At 46.6% G+C, this 20,968-nt stretch overlaps 1 protein-coding gene across 1 annotated transcript in view; it reads right to left on the reverse strand.

Annotated features, from left to right (window-relative positions):
• The window catches only part of amn (amnion associated transmembrane protein), a 52,619-nt gene extending 41,212 nt beyond the window's left edge, over nucleotides 1-11,407 (reverse strand). Inside the window, exons 1-4 of the mRNA XM_041214197.1 lie at nucleotides 11,271-11,407; nucleotides 10,539-10,678; nucleotides 417-535; nucleotides 284-328 (exon numbers count right to left, since the gene is read on the reverse strand). Of these exons, the coding sequence (XP_041070131.1) occupies nucleotides 284-328; nucleotides 417-535; nucleotides 10,539-10,678; nucleotides 11,271-11,407 (441 nt within the window). The remainder of the gene's footprint in view (nucleotides 1-283; nucleotides 329-416; nucleotides 536-10,538; nucleotides 10,679-11,270) is intronic.
• Between the last annotated feature and the right edge of the window lie 9,561 nt (nucleotides 11,408-20,968).

Below are 20,968 nucleotides of genomic sequence, written 5' to 3' on the forward strand. Positions count from 1 at the left end.
TTTTAGGTGTGTCTGTATAAAATCAGTCAGTTTCTATATTGATGGATTAATGCTGTAAATGTAATCAGGGATTCGGCAACTTCATTGGAAACCTCATTTACAGGTTTATTTGCATAAGTACACAACTTCAGCACTCATATAAGTTTAAACACTTCAAACTACACAACACATTAATGCTTATTGAAATAGTGCTTGTTTTTGTCAGTGCTGAAAAGCGCACTTGAATCTAACCCTTTCCTTTATAAAAGCCTCTTCCTTGAGAAAAATACAATATTATTCTTACCATTTCCATCAAATTAAGCAGTGGCTGCACGAAAACACTTAAACTCTGCAAGGTAACAATAAGATTGGAAAGTGAGTTTGTTGATACGCTGTAAACAAACTATAAATAGAAAACCAATACAATTGTAACGTACCTTATCTCTGGGAAATTGGACTCTCTCAGTTTTACAAGGTATTCTCCCCTTGTCCCAATTTGTGACATTGTTGAAGTTGGTGTCAGGAATCCATTGTCTGTACAAGGCATCCGAAACCTCTTTAACAAAAATATTATGAGATGATTGAAATAAACCCACAGGAACTAAGAAGGCTTAGAGAAACAGACATTAGGTTCACTTAGCAGGTAAGATCAGCGCAGGTGTATATAGCAGTTCACACCTGGTGTTAGTAGAATTTGCAAACATCACAAAAGCAAAATGAAGCAGACCATCTGGCCCATTGAGCTCAACCTAAAAGAAAATGGCCTCCTTCACAGCATTTTGCCTCCAGTGCACTATCTGCAAGGCCAGTTCAGCATTCACCACTCTTTGCATGAAAAATTGCTTCCTGAGATGAATCCTGAACTTGCTTTTTTAAACTGGTGGTGACTATGTCCTGCTATCATGGGTTATAGTGTTAAGATTAAACATCCTCTATACAACTTTGTGGGCATGAATTTCTGCAGCTGTTTTCCATCAGACATTCGTTCCCATTAATAGAAAGCCATGAGAAACGGTGTAATCAATGAGATGAAAATCATGTGGACTGTATAATGGCAGGTGATCTGTTTCACCAGGGCCAGGATTTCCTGGTCGGCGAGCGGGGGGGAGGGGCCCGCTCGCCGACGGGTAAAAGGTGGAACTCCCGATGTCACCCAGCCTCATTTCAATTTTCAGGTGGGTGGGGGCTCAGCTGAATCAGCTGTGCACCCGCCAATCTGTCGATGGCCTGTTGAGGCCATTGACAAAGTCATTAATATAATTAGCGGACCCACCCGTCCAACCTTAAGGATGGTGGGCATTGGAAAAAGCATGAAACCTCATCCACGGGCGGGATAAGGTTTCATGTAGGTTTTTAAAAATGTAATAAAAGTGTAACTAAAAATGATGGACATGTCCCAACTCATGTGATAGTGTCACCTGAAGGGACATGTCAGGGAATTTTTTTTTTCCCTGTTAGTAACATTTTTTAATGTGGAGCCGATCTCCCTGCGGCAGCACTTAGCCTCAGGGAGATGAGTGCACTCTTTCATGCACATGCACGGAAGAGCACACTCTTGGCTCAGGGAATCCCCCACCCCCCCACCCACATGGGGAGCGCATAGCGCTTCCTTGCAGACGTCACGCTGGGCAGGCCAATTAAGGCCCGCCCACATAAAATGGTGGCCCGCCCCCATTCAGGGGCGCCATTTGGAGGCGTGCCCACTCCTGAACATCACACCCCCCCAACGGGGGTAAAATTCTGTCCCAGGTTATTGCCCAGTAATTGAAGTTGAAAATTACCCACAGAATGCCCACACCAGAAATGGTTCCGGAAACAGAATCCATAATAGATTTCAAAGGAAAGTAGGTTTTGTTTTTAACTAAAAGATTTGGGAGAAAGACACGGCAGGAACTAAGTGGAAGTTTCTTTCAGGGAGCTAAAACAGGCACAATGGGCAAAATGTCCTCAAACTACTCGGTATAAGTCTACGAATCTTTTGGGCAGAATTTTGTCGTCGGCAAGGGGGTGGCGGGACCCACTCGCTGACGTGTAAAATGATGTAGGATAATGTCAGGCAGAACCCCCGACATCACCCCGCCCCATTTAAATTTTCAGGAAGGCGGGAGTGCAGCAAAATCAGCTGCGCTCCCACCGACCTGTCAATGGCCAATTGAGGCCATTGACAGGATCAATTATACAATTAAAGGACCTGCCTGTCCAACCTTAAGGTTGGTGGGTCAACCAGGAGCCCCGGCGGCAACTAGAGAAAGCATGAAACCTTATCCAGCGGCGGAATGAGGTTTCATGTAGGGTTTAAAAAAGTTTAATGAATTTATTTTATATGTAAATTATGTACATATCCCATCTCATGGGACATTGTCCCATAAGGAATTTTTTTTTCTATTTTTAATATTTTTAAAAGTGTCAGTGATCTCCCTGAAGCAGCACTCGGCCTCAGGGAGATGTACGCTCTTTCATGTGCATGCACGAAAGAGCGCACTCTCGCATTTGGGGAATCCCCCCCCCCCCCCGCCTGCCTGCACAGGAAGCGCATAGCGCTTCCCACCGGATGTCACGCTGGGCTGGCTTTAATTGGCCTGCCCACGTAAAATGGCGGCGGGGCCTGCTTCTCCGGCGGGGATCGGCTTCCAGCCGGCCGGAGGTTGGGTCGGGCCCGCCCACCCAACAGGCAGAAAATTCTGCCCTTGGCATTCAGAAGCCATGGCAGCCCTAGTACCAAATTCTGGCACATTTCGCTCAGTTTGTCTCTCCAATTCCACTTTTCTATATAGTATGAATGGCTTCTTTTGTTTCAGTCAGCTCGGTGTTAGACTTAGTTCCATGGTAGCCTCTCACCCCGAGTCATGGGTTCCAGAGACTTGAGCGTATAATGTAGGCTGACTCTTTGGTGCAGTACTGAAGCAATTTTCAAGTTTTATCTAGGATACTCACTGCTTTAATCCTATGTGAACATTTATTAACAGTTACCTGGAAGGCAATGCGTAATATATCATAAGAATATAAAAACATAGGAAAAGGAGTAGGCCATTTAGCCCCTCGAGCCTGTTCTGCCATTCAATGGGAAGGGATTTTTCCCTCATCGGGCGGGTTCGGGGACGGCGGTCGGGAAGCCAACATCTGCCCGCAATCAGGGCCAGACCACGATTTCACGCTGGCGGGCCATTTAAGACCCGCCCAGTGTGATGCTTGAGTGGCAGCGTTCAGCGCTGCCTGTGTGGGGGGAGGGAGGGCGGCGAGTGCAAACTTCACTCGTGCGCACAGGTGTGTGCTTGAAAATCTTCCTGAGGCGCAGAGCTGCATGAGGGAAATGAACTGTTTAAAACACTAAAAATAAGTATTAAAAATAAGGATTACTAAAATGTTATAACACATGTCCCCTCTGTCATATGAGCAGGGTCATGTTATTAATTAAACTTTTAAATTTTTATTTTACTTGTATTTGCTATCGGAAACCTCAACCCACCCGTGGATGAGGTTTCCTAAAAAGTGTAAAGGCCGCTTGGCCTTTTCGCCTGCCCGCCAACCGTAAGATTGGATGGGCAGCGAGAAAATTAATTCAGTTATCCTTTTCATGGCCTTAATAGGCCTTTTAATTCTCGGCGGGCCCGCTGACCGAAATATTGCGTGAGTGCGCGACGATGTCAGGACGCTCACCTGACATCATCATGCGTCATTTTATGCTCGGTCAGGTGGGGTGCACGCCCGCCCAGCGAGCAGAAAATTCTCCCCAATGAGATCATGGCTGATCTGTGACCTAACTCCATATACCTGCCTTGTTCCATATCCCTTAGTTAACAAAAAGCTCTTGATCTCTGAATTAAAATTAATAGCTGACCTAGCATCAACTGCAGTTTGCAGAAGAGTTAATTCCAAATCTTTACTCCTTCACCCCAAAAGGGGCTGCATCCCCTTGCCCTGAACTCCCCAATCAGCAGAAATAGTTTCTCTCTACCTAACCAACATTCCCCTTTATACTTCGAAAATGTCCATCAAATCAACCTTTAACCTCTTAAACCTAAGGAAATAAAACCCTAGTTTGTGTAAACTCTCCTTGTAGTTTAACCCTTGTTGTCTGGATAGCATTCTGGTACATCTATGCTGCCCTCCCCCCAAAGCTAGTATATCCTTTCTAAGTTGTGGTGACCAGGGCTGAACACATGGGGCAGAATCTTCTGTTCAGCAAGCGGGGGCGGGGCCCACTCGCCGACACGTAAAATGATGCCGGGTGATGTTGGATGTGCGTCCTGATATCATCCCATGTCATTTAGATTCTCAGGTCAACGGGTGGGATGAGGTTTCATGAGTGATTAAAAAATCTCAGAATATTTCAAAATAAAAGTTATGGATCTGTCCTAACTCGTGACAGTGTCACATAGTTAGGACAGTGTCACATGAGGGGACATGGCAGCGAAATTTTTCTCTCCTCTTTATTTGAAGTTTCAAATCTGATCCGATCTCCCTGAGACAGCACTTTGCCTTAGGGAGATCTGTGCACTCTTTCACGCACACTCCCGGCTCAGGGAATGCATAGCGCTTCCTGGCGGATGTCACGCTGGGCAGACCTTAATTGGCCCGCCCACGTAAAATGGCAACGCGCCCCCGACCGGGGGCACCAATCGGGAACCCGCCCGCCTGCACCCACTCCCGCACATCCCCCCGATGGGGGGAAAATGTTGGCCATTACTCCAGGTGTGGTCCAACTAGTGATCTGTATAGCTGTAGCTTAACTTCTACCCCCTTGTATTCTAGCCCTCCAAATATAAAGGCAACACTTGATTAGTCTTTTCAATTATTTTCAGTACCTGGCTATGACATAGAATTGCAGAATTGTGTAGAAGGAGGCCATTCAGCCCATCTAGTCTGTACTGGCTCTGAGCATTTTAACATTTTAATGATCTATGCACATAGGCTCCCAAGACTTTTTGAACCTCCTCTGTTTCCAGCTTAATGCCATTAAGTATCCTGATCTCTCTGTTTTAGATCCAAAATTGATGACCTCACGTACAATTATATTGAAAACTATTAACCACAGTTTTGCCCATTCACTTTAATCTGTTAATATCTCCTGGTAATTGTATTTTTCCGTCTACACTGCTTACGAAGTTAGGGGGGATTGTGTCATCAGTAAACATGAATATGGTTGGCCTTGTGTCCCATTGTCTAAATCGTTAATAAAGATGGTGAATGTTTGAGCTCCTAGCACAGATCCCTGTGGCACATAGAGTGGAATTTTCAGGTTCTGTCAGCCATGGGTATTGTGGCGGCCAGGAGCAGAAAATTCGGAGGGAGGCCAAAAATGGGATTCCCACTGGCAGGAAATCAGTTCAGAGTTTTCCCCTCACTGCTTTCATGGCTGGCTGATGGCGGGATGGCTTTCCCACTGATCCATGTCAGGAATGCCATTGGCATGCATTACCATGTCGTGAATACCATTGGCATGCATTACCATGTTGGGAATGCCTTTAGCATGCATTACCATGTCATGAATGCCTATTAAAAATGCTACTTGCTGGAATCACGTTTCCCTTTCCCAATCTTGCGCCACGCCAGCGGGAAACTAGATCGGCCTAAATCATATTTGGAAATGAGTGGCATGCAGCTGTCAGCCCTCACTTTGCCCCCGGCTTCGAGGTGAAGTGCAACTTTCAAAGTCTGCCTGCAACAGCGCTGCTCCAGTTCCTTACCGATCCCAGTGAGAATGCACACTGGCGAGGGTATAGGATTGGACGGCTCACTTGCTTCCTCCGTCCTCTGGGAGGGTGTCTTCTGCAGGTCTCAGGCAGGGCTGCAGCCTGAAACAGAGACCAGCATTGTGACCAGGGTGTCGGGGGGGAAAGGGGACATTGGGGACAATGGGCTACAGTGGAGTTGGTGAGACGGGAGCAAGCAAGAAGGAGACATGGGGGGCATTGGGCTGTGGTAGGGTTGGGGAGGCAAGCAAGATGAAGACATGGGGTCCATTGGGCTGTGGTAGGGTTGGAGAGGGGGAAAGGAGGATGAAGACATGGAGAACAATGGGCCATGGTGGGATTGGAGGAGGGGAAGGAGACATGGGTACATTGGGCTAAGGTTGGGTAGGAGAGGGGGGGACGATATCAGGCAGAGGGGAGATTGAGAGTGGGGAAGGTGGAGCCCAGCATGGGAGACTAGAACACAGACATGGAGGGAGCAGATGGGAATCGAATTGTATGAATGGGAAGGGATGCACGCACACTCCGAAATATGAGGTGGGGGTTTGTATTTGTGTGGCACAAGAGGGATGGATTGCAAGGAGACTCATGGAGGTTCGGGGTGGGGAGGTGACTGTGGGTGGATGGAGGCTGTCTTGCCATCAGTAAAGATGGAACAGAAAAGCTCACTGAAAGACAGTCATACGCCCTGGTCCAGGGCAAGAAATCAGGGCGAGGGGTTAAAGGCAGTCCTGGACTTTGTGGACCTCACAGTCAGGGTGAGAGATTAAAGGCAGTCCTGGGGCTTAGTGGACCTCACTGTCAGGGAGAGAGATTAAAGGCAGTCCTAGGGCTTTGTGGGCCATGCTACAGGGCTATGCATGGCACGCACATCATAATCCCTCCAGGGAAGGGCAAGGCCTGTGTGCTTAATTGGTATAAGGCAAGGACTGGTGTGCAGGGCATGGTCATGATCTTACAGTTGGTAGCCTTAGGGTTGTCTGGCTCAGTATTGGGCTGCAGATGTGATGGTCATGGTCAGGGGAGGCATTTGCAGCCTATAAGTGGGGAAGACATAAGAAAGAAGTGAGGTATCCAAAACTATCCCGCAGGGGTTCACCTTTGTACGTGACCGTGCACACAGCCTCAAGATGGGGAGGGGTGAGGTCCACATGGGGACATGGGGACATCAATGCTGATGGGTTCAGGGGAGATGACTGGAATGCCCACCATAATGACAATGGGATGGATCCAGAGTTACTGGGGGATTCTGGAGGATCACCCAAATGGAGTTCCACCTGCACATCGTGAGGTTCCAGGAAGATCAGGGGGACCTGAACACTGACAGGGTGTGGGTCAAAGCTGGTCTCAAAAAAAAAATGCAGCACCACCTTCTGGAAACCCCGAAATTGTTGCGCAGTTTGAAATCGAAACTGGAAAAGAATCTGCACCAGAAGTGTCCGAGGCAGTGTGGGAGTAGCCAAGGGCTGGACTAAGGGTCTCTTTCAGCAGCACCCTCAAACTGCTTCATATCACAAAATTGAAATGGAGTCAGAGCTGAGAGAATAGAGGAAGAATTCCTTGAGAAGGTGCATTTGGAGTCATTACCTTTTATTGTGTTTTAAGGAGAGATTCAGGAGTCATTGGCTTCACAATACCGTCACTCCATTTGAGCTTTAACAGAGAGATATGAGAGAATAGAAAATGTAGGCAACAAAGAAGGAAGCACAGATGCATATCTACCAGATCATCAATGAAAGCCTATGATGTGCTTCCTCCAAATGGCATAGATAACGGGCCAAAGGACATCCAGTCATTGCTGAAGTGCAAGTTGAGCTTGATCAGCGTACAAGATCATAGATTCAGGAGTTCCTTTGATAAGGTGGCACATTTCATCAATGTGTCCAAAACTCAAGCTCTGTGGGTATCAGGGTTGGCAATGTGGTCACCTAAATTTGTATGTGCACCTCAGTTGTAAGGCTGTATCAGCGAAAAGCTAGTAGTGCAGACGCAGCTGTAGGGCATGACATTGGCTTTCTGTATGCGAGTGGGAGGTCTACTATATTTGTCCAGTGTTCATTAGTATCCTGCATCTAGTAGTCCCCATGGAGAAGGAGGATTGAATAATGGAGCCTGTGCTCAATGCTGCCTTCTTGATGGCAGTGATCCAATTGAGGCAGAGGAGAAGGGCCTGACGCCACCTAGCACAGCTTCGAGAGGAAGCCCAGTCTGAGGTCCATGGTCCAGGAGAGCCCCAGCAACACCCAAAGGATGACGAGGTTAGATCCATCCAACAGAGGCAACTCACACAACCAAGGATCTACCGAAGATGTCATTCCTCTCTGGAGATGAGCAACAGACAATGCTGCACTTGTCAAGAGATGTGGTGAATCAAATCTGCCACATTCTGTGGAAGGAGCTAATGCCACATAGACTGGGAGAACCGTCCCTTGCCAGTGCCCTGAAGGTCACCACCACACTCAATCTTTTTGCCTGTGGACTGTTTCGGGGATCCACAAGGGACCTATACAGCATCTCACAGTCCTCAGCACATAAATGTATCAAGATTAGGACAGATGCCTTCTACAATAAGGCTCAACATTATGTGAACTTTACACTCAATGAAGCTAGCCAGGCTGCTAGATTTCAAGGGTTTGCAGTGATCTCAGGCTTCCCTAGAGTACAGACTGCCATTGATTGCACACATGTGGCATTGAAAGCTCCATAGCAGCAGCCCCTGATGTTCATTAACAGGAAAAGGTTCCACTCCATCAACGTTCAACTAGTGTGCGATCATCAGAAACACATCTTGCATGTTTGTGCCAGGTACCCTGGGAGTTGCCATGACTCATACATCCTGCGTCAGTCCTAGGTGCCTCACATATTCATAGGGCCTCAGTGAATACAGGGATGGCTGCTTGGGAATAAGGGGTACCCGCTCAACTGATGGCTCATGACACCAGTGCGTCGTTCTCTGAGTCAGTCTGAGGAGAGATACAACAAGGTGCATAAGGCAACAGGATCCATCATCAAGCAGATCATTGGCATCCTGAAGATGCGCTTCCAATGTTTGGAATTCAGATGGGGCTCTGCAGCACTATCCACAGAGGGTGCCCTACATAATCATGGTCTGCTGCACCCTTCACAACCTGGTGCTTCAAAGTGGGAATCCCTTGCCAGAGGGAGACATGGAGGAGGCTGAGAGTTCCTCGGATGATGAAGAGCAGAAAGGGTAGGAACTTGAAAAGGGAGCTGAGGGTCAGCTTCCATATGAGGATGCCACTGAAGAAGCATGATGTGGATAATGTGCCTATGCCACACTGATAGCCACAATATTCCAGGAGGGTTAAAGTGCAGGCAACCATACACAGCCACATTCCTCTGTCCCTTTGTGCCATAGCAGTGCACTGAAGGGCCTTTACAACCAGTGACTTTGAGAGAAAGTTTGGCAGTCATACTTTCACCTTCAACCCTTATGGTTCATCAGGCCCTAATCTTTGAAAAGGTCAGTGGCGAACCCTGTACCCGTGCACTCTGGGAAGTGAAAATGAGCGCAATGCAAATGCAGCATCAAAGGACTTGATGCAGTCATCACCAACTTAGTAAGAAACTTTTAACAGACACTGACTTGCGCGGATGATTGGAGAGAGCATCATGACCACAGGTCATGTGCTTTAGCACTAACAATGAAAGCAGCCTTCTCATTTGGATAAACAATGACAGCTACCCCTTCAAGGCAAGTGAGGACACCTAACTCCATGCTGTCTCTTGAGGAGTAGAGATTGTTAACACATTTTGCAGACATTTCAGGAAAGAGTTTGGCACATCTCCCTGACAAAACACAAGGGTCGAGTAACTATGATGACATCACATAAATGTGAGGCTCACAAAGGGAGGTGATCACTGAGTGGGAGGATGGCTCACCCTCGCAATAAGAGGGCACATTGATGCATATGCAAAACGTTTTCAAATGACAAGACCCTTCTCATGAGCAGCAAAAGAATTTACTAAGGTGCATGATATATGCAGTGATTTGCACCCTTGACCCAGGAGTGATTTAAAAGTTTCTTCATTTTTCTAACCCTACCACTACTACTAGGTGCATCCCCAACATCTGCAGCAGAGGTGGAGACAGCCTGCTGACTGGTGCACCCTCTTGTCTTTGATGACTTTGGCAGATGTCCTTGAGAGGGTAGCGAGCTGGAGGGCTCTGGCCTGCTTTGAGTGTCCTGCTTTGGGTCTCCTGCTGTGGTGCAGGAGAACCTTCCTCAGCCCGTACAGCTGGAGGTGATGGGGTCACAGGTGAGATCAGCTGGAATCTCTCAGAATCACCTGGGCGGATGGCCCTGGGTCTCCAGCTGCTGGCCATCCTCCCTGTGGGTGCCTAAGGGCCCCTGACTGCCTCACTAAGGAGAAGGGGTCCTGGACGGAGGTCAAGCTACCACACACCCCTCTCACCGAGTCACTGATGGATCCCACCAATGCCTATAGTGATGGAGTGCAGGTCCAAGCGCAAATCCGGCTGAATCTGCTGGATCAAGGTCTCCGAGGTGACGACCACACTTACCATGGTGACATTGAGGTGCTCACATGTCAGAGCTATGGCATCAGAGAGAACGTGGACAGACTCCTCCATCCTTCACTCTAGTCTGTTGACTGCTTCTCGCAACTCGACCTGATTTTCCACTGCCTGTCATTGCAGGTCCAGCATGTTAGAGCCGGCCACTTGCAAAGGCTCATCATCTAAATCAGACTTAGTGGGTGGCTGTTCTCCAGCAGTTCTCCTAGTGCCAGAGATCTGGCCTGTCACTGCCTTTGACTGCTGCAGAGATGTGTGAGTGAGGTGTTCCCCAGAATGTGACCCCAAGCCTAATCTAGATCTATTACCCACTGGGGTGTGTATCTCTGTGCCGGTGGAGGGTTCAGGTGAATGTAGTGATGGTTCTTCCTCTGATGCTTCCTCTCTGACATGGCGTGGGGGCTGGGGCTTAAAGTCGCTCTGCTGGTCTGTCTGGGCCTGTTGGTTTCTGTAAGAGAGAGAAGAAGTATTCTGCCTGTTTATGAACTAAATCTAACTCACTGTGATGATCAGGAGGTGATCAACTCATGGAGGGCTTATCTGTACTGGCCTGCTGGGAGATACCAATCTCGCCTTCCCCACAGGAGCAATCCCTGTGCTCCTCTGCCAACTCAGCAGCATCTTCCTCAAAATTGGAAGCTCCTGGATGTCGGCCATCCCTCCTCCAGTCTGGGATCTCTCCCTCTTGTTGTAGGCGGGTTGGCCTGCATGAAGACAAATAGATGGAATGTGATGAGAAGAGATGGAGGAGAGTTTGGGAAGCATGCATGCCTGCCGTGTGTGCTGAGACCTCTCCAGTAAGGGCTGAGGCTGGAGTTTGTGCAGCATGGTAGATGAGATGCGGGTGATGTTAAAGTGCCTGAGAGACAATCAGTGGTGATGTGTCCTCTGTTAATATTGTGAGAGATAGCTGAGCAGTATGATCCTTTGAGTGCATGATGCCATTATGAGAGTGTGAGATTGGAGTGAGCTGAAGGTTGACTTACCCTGGCAGAGCGGAGGAGATCATTCACCCTCTTCCTGCAATGGATAGTGTTTACCGGGCGGGTGCCTGACGAATTGATCTCCTTTGCAGCCACTTCCCAAGCTGATAAGGTGAGGCTGGCCGGCCTCCTGGAGCCGCCCCTTGGTAGAAGACGTCTGGTTGCTCCATGGATTTTTTCTTGGATGCAGCCATATCAAGAAGTTTCCCCCAGACAGCTGGGCTGCTGAGAGTAATGTGTGTGTTTCGGTGACATTTAAATATGGCGCCTGTGCCTTCAACCTCATTTGGTAACGGCGAGACATGCGAATCACAGCCTGCCCCGCCAAGTGATTTGGAGAGCTACTCGCAGGGGCATAATTAAGTAGCTTCCGGGCGTGAAATCGGGCGTGAGTTCCCGCCACACCTTCCAGCGGGAAATGCACTGTGAAGCCCACCCATCACTGCCCTTTCCACTTCTCCAAAGTGGAAAATTCTACCCAGAGAGTTTTTCAACATTTACTTGGGTTGTCAAAGAAGTCAAATATTTTGGTCAGGCAGTATCTGCCCCTTCTGAAATCAAATTGGCTGCCATTAATAAGTTATTTTTATGTAGCTTCATCTTGATTCTGTTTCTAACAAGCAGTTCTATTATTTTGTAAAGCCATTGGTTTTACAGTTTCCCAGGTTTATTTCACTATATTTCTCATAAATAGTTACATAAACCACATGTAGCTGATATTATTTCATGAGTAGCATTACGCCTGTGATTTTGACAACATACTTCATTCTATTGTTTGGTCTGCACACGGGGCTGGCCAGGCTGTAAAATCATAATAAACTCCCATTAATTATATTTCCACAGCAATTAATCCACATGTACGAGAGCTGCAAATTATCCCCATCAACCGGCGAAAATAATGTTAGGACTGCAAATATAGTCATTGAATTGGCTTTGTTTCATTGCACTTATGGAAAAGACACCAGCCATCTTTACTCAGAGAATCCCCATCTTGTACAACTGGAAAACCCCACCTTTCAAGATAAAGGAAACTTTATATTCCAATGTTCAAGTCACCTATTTCCTTCTTTGCTACTCAATACTAAGTTACTCCATCTAACACAAAACTTACGGAGAAACAAGCCGAAGGTGATGAAGTGTGCTGACCTCATGTTGCTTATAATCCAGCAGGTGCAGTTTCCTCAACTGTTATGCAATCTTTGCTTGTGCTTTACAGTAAACTTTGAACGATCTATAGAAATGTCATGTGAAGAAGCGACCTGCTGTATAATAGTTAAACAATAATGAAGTCTAGTGCCCAGCAATAAAAACAGAAAGTGCTGGAAATACTCAGCAGCCCAGGCAGCTTCTGTGGAAAGTGAAACAGAGTTAATGTTTCAGGTCTGTGATCTTTCATCAGAACAGCAGGGCAGCTGTGGTCACTGGCGCACGTAGCACAGATGAGAGCTCTGGTAGGTGTGGGGCCAGAAAATCCGTGGAAGGTGAGGGTGCAGAACTGCTCACAGCAGACTCGTGTTCCTCTTCAACCTCCTGAGTCCTGGGTTGGATGATGTGCCGCAGTCATCCATTCCGCCATCCGTTTGTGCCACCAGCGAGAATGCCCTGTTATTGGGTACGCAGCTCTTCATGTATTCCATAGAGGACTGTGCACATATACTGAATGGGACTGCTCCAGCCCGCTGAGTGAGCCTTGTTCCCTATGCAGGGATTCACACTGCCCTTGCATCCACTGAGAGTGATGCTGAATGTGACTCTCCATGAAATTGGCCATTCTCTCAGGGAGCTCAAGAGGTCGAGCCCCCGAGACGAGATTGAACTCATCACAACAATGAACTCCTCCACTCACAGCATTGCCCCAGGGAACTCTGCCAGATGTCCACTCATCTGCTGCTGACTCAAGTACTATGCCCCATAAGTTGACTCCTGAGGCACACCTCTCAGCCAGCTGGAGCATCGTCATCACTACCCTCCGTCCTTTGAAGGGGGATGTCCACAGATCTGTCTGACTCAGATACATCCTCCTGCACTCTGGTGCAGTCCCCCTCACCGCATACAACTGACCCTAAATGTCGCTGCATCCCTCTGCAGTGCTGCTATCTGTGTTGGTGGATTGTGGGCTGGTCAGATAGGGTTGTACTTCCTCAGACTTCTCTTCATCCTCTTCCTCCTGAAGCTCAAGGGAAGCTCTGGCTCTGGGGCAATGGGATCTGTGTGAGACACAACAGGAGATAATTAGTGTAATCCTTGATCAGTGTGAGTGCACAGGTCATTATCTAAAACTATATGAGCAGAAGCCATGACCCAGACCCTTTCCTCCATGCTTTACCATGCGCCAGATGCCCATTATGTTTGATCCACCTATCCCCTGGTAAAAACCATCACCACCACCAGTGAAGCCATGATTGGAGGTGCCTTTAACACTGCCTTTTGCACCTACAATGGGTGATTCACAATCTCCTACACTGGCCTGGGAAGGCACACATGCTATCTGCATGGCCCTCTCTTTCAGTTGATCAATTACCCTGAGGTTCGCACACCCTGTGTCCAGGCCATCGCCTTAACATTTTGAGCTCTGTTTTCCTGCAAGTGAATAATGAAGACAAACTGAAAGACATTGAATACTGCATCCATGTATGAGCACAGTCTATGTGGCCAGGTGTCAAAGTGGGCGTGCAGATGCCACCCCATTTATGCTTAGACGTACAAGAATGACATGTCCACTCAGTCATCCTTGTTGATGGTGATGTATGGGGAAATTGTGTCTTATCTGAAGTCTCAGTCATTTGAGACCCAAACTAGAGGCAAATGTGTGCTTCAGCCAAAGAGCTCACCTCATCTGAGTGCAACAGCTCATGGAGTCACTTGCAGCACTGAATCCATGTTTAACAATACGCTCCTGATTCATTCGTCGCTGCAGTAATTAACTGCCACACTCTCTTTGTGACGGCTGGAGGGTTTCTTCTACCTGTTGGTAGCAAACCCAGAATGTTGTGATGTGGTCTGATGCTTATAGAGTCTTAGGAGTCGACAGCATAGAAAAAGGCCCTTCGGACCAATGAGTCTGTGCCAGTGAAACAAGTACCTAACTATTCTAATCCCATAGCCTTGTATGCCATGGCATTGCAAGTATGCATCCAATATTTCTTAAATGTTATGAGGGTTTCTGCCTCTACCACCCTTTCAGGCAGTGAGTTCCAGATTCCCACCATCGCTGGGTGAAAAAATTCTTCCTTACATCCGCCCTAAACCTCCTGCCCTTACCTTAAATCTATAACCCCTGGTTACTGTTCCCTCCACCAGGGGGAAATGTTCCTTCCTGTCTACCCAATCTATGCCCCTCATAATTTTATACACCTCAATCATGTCCCTCCTCAATCTCCTCTGCTCCAGGGAAAATAACCCCAGCCTAACCAATCTCACTTCATAACTAAAACTCTCCAGCCCAGGCAATATCCAGGTAAATCTCTGCACTCTCTCTCGTGCAATCGCATCCTTCCTATACTGCGGATTCCAGAACTGCATGCAAACCTCTAGCTGTGGCCTAACCAGCATTTTATACAGTTCCAGCCTAGCCTCCCTACTCTTATATTCTATGCCTCAGCTAATAAAGGCAAGTATCCCATATGCCTTCTTAATCACCTTATCTACCTGTCCCGCTACCTTAAGGGACCGGTGGACATGCACACCAAGGTCCCTCAGATCCTCGGTGCTTCCCAGGGTCCTACCATTCATCGTGTATTCCCGTGCTTTGTTTGTCCTGCCCAAGTGCATCACCTCACACTTATCCAGATTAAATTCCATTTGTCTCTGATCAACCCATCTGACCAGCCCATCTATATCCTCCTGTAATCTAAGGCTATCTTCCTCACTATTTACCACCCAACCAATTTTCGTGTCATCCGCAAAACTTACTGACCAACCCTCCTACATTCTAGTCTAAATTGTTTATAACAACAAACAGCAAGGGACCCAACACCGATCCCTATGGAACCCCACTGCACACAGGCATCCAGTCACAAAAACACCCCTCTACCATCACCCTCTGCTTCCTGCCACTCAGCCAATTCTGGATCCAATTTGCCAAATTGCCTTGTATCCCATGGGCTCTTACCTTCGTTATCATCTCCCATGTGGGGCCTTATCAAAAGTCTTGCTGAAGTCCAAGTAGACTACGTCAAATGCATTGCCCTTATCTACACACCTGGTCACCTCTTCGAAAAATTCAATCAAATTGGTCAGACATGACGTCCCCTTAACAAAACCATGCTGACTGTCCTTGATTAATCCCTGCCTCTCCAAGTGGAGATTAAGTCTGTCCCTCAGAATTGCTTCCAATAGTTCCCCACCACTGAGGTTAGGCTGACTAGCCTATAGTTCCCTGGTTTATCCCTTCCTCCCTTCCTAAATAACAGTATCACATTGGCTGTCCTCCAGTCCTCTGGCATCTTTCCTGTGGCCAGGGAGGTATTAAAAATTATTGCCAGCACCCCTGCTATCTCCTCCCTTGCCTCACTCAACAGCCTGGGATACATTTCATCTGGGCCTGGAGATTTATCTACTTTTAAGCCTGCCAGGCCACTTGGAACCTCTTCCCTTTCTATGCTAATTTCTTTAATTATATCACAGTTCTTCTGCCCAATTTCTATATCCAAGTCATTCTTTTCACTTGTGAACACCAACACAAAGTATTCATTTAGCCCTACCATCGTCTTCCAGCTCCACTATGGTCCTAAATGGGCCACACTTTCCCTAGTTATCCTTTTACTCTTAATGTACTTGTAAAATAACTTTGGATTTTCCTTTATTTTACCTGACAATGTTTAACATGCCCCCTTTTTGCTCTCCTAATTTCCTTTTTAAGTTCCCCCCTACACATTCTATGCTCCTCTAGGGCTTCTGCTGTTTTGAGCCCTCGGTATCTGCCATAAACCTTCCTTTTTCTCTTTATCCAATCCTGTATGTCCCTCGACATCCAGGGTTCCTTGTATTTGTTGGTCCCACCCTTTGTCTTTTCTGGAATATGTTGGCCCTGTACTCTCCCTATTTCCTTCTTGAATGAGTCCTACTGCCCTGACACAGATTTACCTAAAAGTAGCTGCTCCCAGTCCACTCTGACCAAATCATATCTGATCTTATTAAAATTGGCCTTCCCCCAATTTAGAACTCTGATTTTTGGCCCATTCTTGTCCTTTTCCATAACAAGCTTGAATCTAACGGAGTTATGATCACTATCTGCAAAATGCTCCCCCACTGATACCTCTACCACTTGCCCGGCTTCATTCCCTAAAATTACGTTCAGGACCTTCTACATACTGGCTTAAAAATCTCTCCTGGATGCATTTTAAGAATTCCACCCCTTCTAAACCTATCACACTATGACTAACCCAGTTAATGTTGGGGAAGTTGAAATCCCCCACTATTACTACTCTATTATTTTTATACTTCTCTGAAATTTGCCTACATATCTGCTCTTCTATTTCTCTCTGATTGTTTGGGGGCCTATAGTACATTCCCAGCAATGTGATTGCTCCTTTTTTGTTTTTTAGTTCTACCTATATGGCTTCATTTGAGGAGCATTCTAAAATGTCATCCCTCCTTAATGCTGGAATTGATTCCTTGATCAATGTTGCAATACCACTTCCTCTTATTCCTCCTCCCCTGTCTCGCCTGAAGACCCTATATCCTGGAATATTGAGCTGCCAATCCTGCCCCCCTCTCAACCATGTCTCTGTGACAGCAATGACATCACACTTCCATGTGTTAATTTGTGCCCTCAACTCATCTGCCTTATTTGTCAGACTCCTTGAATTAAAAGAAATACCATCCAACATTGCCAAACTCCCTTGTGCCTTAACTGGCCTATAATTTCTATGCCTTCCAGACTCACTTGCTCTCTCTTCTAATTTTGGCTGTGCATCTCCCCCTGCTGAACCTCCTCTCAGGATCCCATCCCCCTGCCAAGTTAGTTTAAACCCTCCCCAGCAGCACGAGCAAATTTCCCCGTAAGGATGTTTGTCCCATTCTGGTTCAAGTGTAACCCGTCTGCCTTGTACAGGTCCCACTGCCCCCAGAAACAGTCCCAATGTCCCAGAAATCTAAAGCCCTCCCTCCTGCACCATCTCTCCCACCACACATTCATCTGGACTAACCTCCTATATCTATACTCACTAGCATCCAGAGATTACTACCTTTGAGGTCCTGTTTTTTAATCTGTTTCTGAGCTCCTTAAATTCTGCTTGCAGGGCCTGATCCCTCTTTCCACCTATGTCGTTGGTACCAATAAGTACCACAATCTCTATCTGTTTGCCCTCCCCCTTTAGAATGCCCTGCAGCTGTTCAATGACATCCTTGACCCTGGCACCAGGGAGGCAACATACCACCCTGGAGTCACGTCTACGGCTGCAGAAACACCATCTGTACCCCTTACTATCAAGTCTCCTACCCCTATTGCTCTTCCCCTCTTTTTCCTCCCCCACCGTGCAGCTGAGCAACTCACAGTGCCCTAAGCGTGGCTGCACACCCCAGAGGAACCATCACTTCCACCGTTTTCCAACACAGAAAAACAGTTGTTAAGCGAGATGCACCCTAGGGATTTCCTGACTACCTGCCTGACACCTTTCTTCTGACTGATGGTCGCCCATTCCCTCTCTGTCTGCACTTCCGTAAGCTGTGGGGTGACCACGCCTAAAAACGTGCTATCCACGAAACTCTCAGCCTCGCGGATGCACCTCAGAGCCTCCAGCTGCCGCTCAAGCTCCGAAACTCAGAGCTCAAGCAGCTGCAGCTGGTGGCACATCCTGCACACGGGGTCGGTCAGAGTGCAAGAAGCCTCCAGGACTTCCCACATGTTGCACAGAGACATGGTTGAGAGGGGGGCAGGATCGGCAGCTCAATATTCCAGGATATAGGGTCTTCAGGCGAGACAGGGGAGGAGGAATAAGAGGAAGTGGTATTGCATAACACAGGACTGAGCTGCCCTGCCATGCCTCTAGGTGAAAAAAACTCCTTACTTTAAGTTAAATACAGTAAAAAAGGTTAAATTATTTATGTACTTTAAATAAAAACTAGGACGCTTACCTTTCCTTAGCTTAATCTATTTTAAACTGGAGAAAAACTGGAGAAAAAAGTGGAGAAAAACGCTTAACCACAACTTACCAATCAGCTCTCACCTTTGTGCTGATATCACTTTTTGAAGCTTCCCTGCACTCATGCTGGTTCTGATCTCTCTGCCACTCTCTCGCGCTGTCACTCTTGTTATTTTCAACAAGAACTGACTGCAGGACTCTCTTCCCAGACTGCTTCACTGCGATGCTGACTGCAGGAAACTCTTCCCAGCTGCAGGACACTCTTCCCACTCATCTTGGGGGACCTTGCTGGAATACTCTCTTGCAGTCACACATGCCTGCGAGGACAGTGTGCTGACATCACGATTACGGCCAGGGCGCTTGGGTGCCAGGCTTGAAAAAGTGAAATGGCGTTTGGCTGGACATGGAGGGTCTGCATGCAGAGTCCTGATACCAACCCCATGCTCATTTCACTTGCTGTACAGTGTCGTGACCTGTTGTAGCTGCAAAGATGCTGACATCTCCATGGCTGGGGGCAGTGGATATTTGTAAACAGTAAATGTCAGCTATGTGGACACTCCTTACACTTTGTAATTGGCAATCTAAAGTTTGCTATGGAAGGCTCATAATTGACCATATCTTACACTAGGCCAACATGAAAATTTTATACTCACTTGACAACAGAATGAAGTCTCCTCCCAGGCAGCCATATAATCCCTTCACAACTTCCTTCCTGTCACTGAGTGACTTCCAAGGCAGCCCTTCAAATCGGTCTGCCTCCTAAATCAGTCCCACCTCTGCCTCTGAAGTGTTTCCAGGGTTGGCTGAAACCCGTCTCCTGGCCGTGTCTCCAGAGCCACTTTTTCAGGGGAGTGCACAAAGCTGGGAATTTTCCCAACTCCTGCTACCCGTTTCAAGGATGTAAATTCAGGCCCACATCTCAGAGATGAAAGATCAGTCCCCAAAAAGCATGGCTCCAGACAATGGTTATAAGCTATTCAATTATGGGATCATAATAATAAAGCTTGATCCTGTCCTCACACAAAAGTACAAAGATGTACTTCCAACAAAGTCAGTAAACACTAAGTGCTGCAGCTATTTAGCTACTGAATCAGGAAATCACAATCCACATTGCACCGCCCAGCATTCTAAAGCCTTTAATATGGGCAATAAGTGCGAGCCTTGCCAGCCATGCTCACAACCCATGAACAAATATATTAAAATAAATTGTGTGAAGCATGCAGTCATATGATACACTTTTTTTGATTCCTACTATAATTAGTGCCTAGTTGAATTGTCTTTCACACTTTTTCCATCAGCTATTAGTAGGTCCCAATCCTGGACAGTTTCACTGCATTTTCCTTGCTATTTCACCTCTCCATCAATCTTCTTTACTGGAGTAAACCAGTTTACTTCTGCAGCCAATCAGCAGTCCCTTCTCACAGAGTATAAATTGTTGTTCCCTTTATATTTGGTATTCTTGCGAATTGGCCTGATGAGTCCAAGGTGAAAAGCTTTGACAAAGATGTCTCTTTTTTCAGCAATTATCAGTTTATTTCCGTGAACATTTGGTAATGGTCTTTAGTAGAGCGTCCAGAAGTTGAATAAGATATTACAAATATAATTTTATTTTATCAGTGTAAAAATGATGTGCTGTGACTTACCAAATAACCTTTAACGATATCATTGTAGTTGATGAGCTCAGCTATAACATCTTCACACATTGACTGGATGTTTTCAATGATTGATCAATGATGAGACCGCAACCCATTTTCCATATTTGCTAACGGAAGCCCATCATTGGTAGTATTCAATGTTTCATGTCTGCTGTTCCAACATTCGACGTACGCCAATTAAGGATATTAAAATCCATCTGCCATTCCTCAACCCATCCATTTACTTTGTCCAGATAGCTTTGAATCTTCTTTTCACTGGCTACCTGAACACAAAACTTGCTGTTATCATGAAATTTATTAATGATGTTATGTACAATATATAGTCTATGAGAACTGTAAACAGAAAATACTGCTTATCCATGACTTCATGCCAGACAGATAGACTGCCAATTACTTAGAGGTTGGAATAAGTGGTGGAAATTGGGTACAGTGAGTCCTCATTTAATGGTATTTCACTTTAACATTGGTCAGTAAATGGGGCCTTTAATCTTGTTTAGCATCACAAGATTCATTTTACCATCATTCCCCAGTGTGACATAAGGCCTTGTGACTTGACTGGCACCATTTTGAAGTGATCTCTCCCACTCCCTAACCAACCCTCTTTCTGATGACCCTCCAGGCTTGCGGCCTCTCTGAAAAATCTTCTGGTAACAGATCCATGATTCCAACAATGAGACAATTTACTCACCAATGGATTGAGTATGTTTGGAACATCAGGTCGAGGCATATCTCCTCTCTAATGTGGTAAAACCAAGGGGGGGGGCCGCAGATTTTATGTTTTTAATAATGATATAAAGGCACTAATTGCTTATAAGGAATTGTGCAAACACATTGTGTGTTCATTTATTGAGACAGGCACGTGGGAACATTTATACAGTGGCATAAAGCTTGAAGACATTGGAGTTGCAGAGCTGTGTGTATGTATGCACTGTTGAAAAGCAAAAGTGAACACACTTCCCTCTAGTGATGTCATGTTGCAATCCCTTAAAGGTATATTACAACAGTGGCCTCCCTT

Source organism: Carcharodon carcharias, chromosome 20, assembly GCF_017639515.1.
Source record: "Carcharodon carcharias isolate sCarCar2 chromosome 20, sCarCar2.pri, whole genome shotgun sequence".
NCBI lineage: Eukaryota > Metazoa > Chordata > Chondrichthyes > Lamniformes > Lamnidae > Carcharodon > Carcharodon carcharias.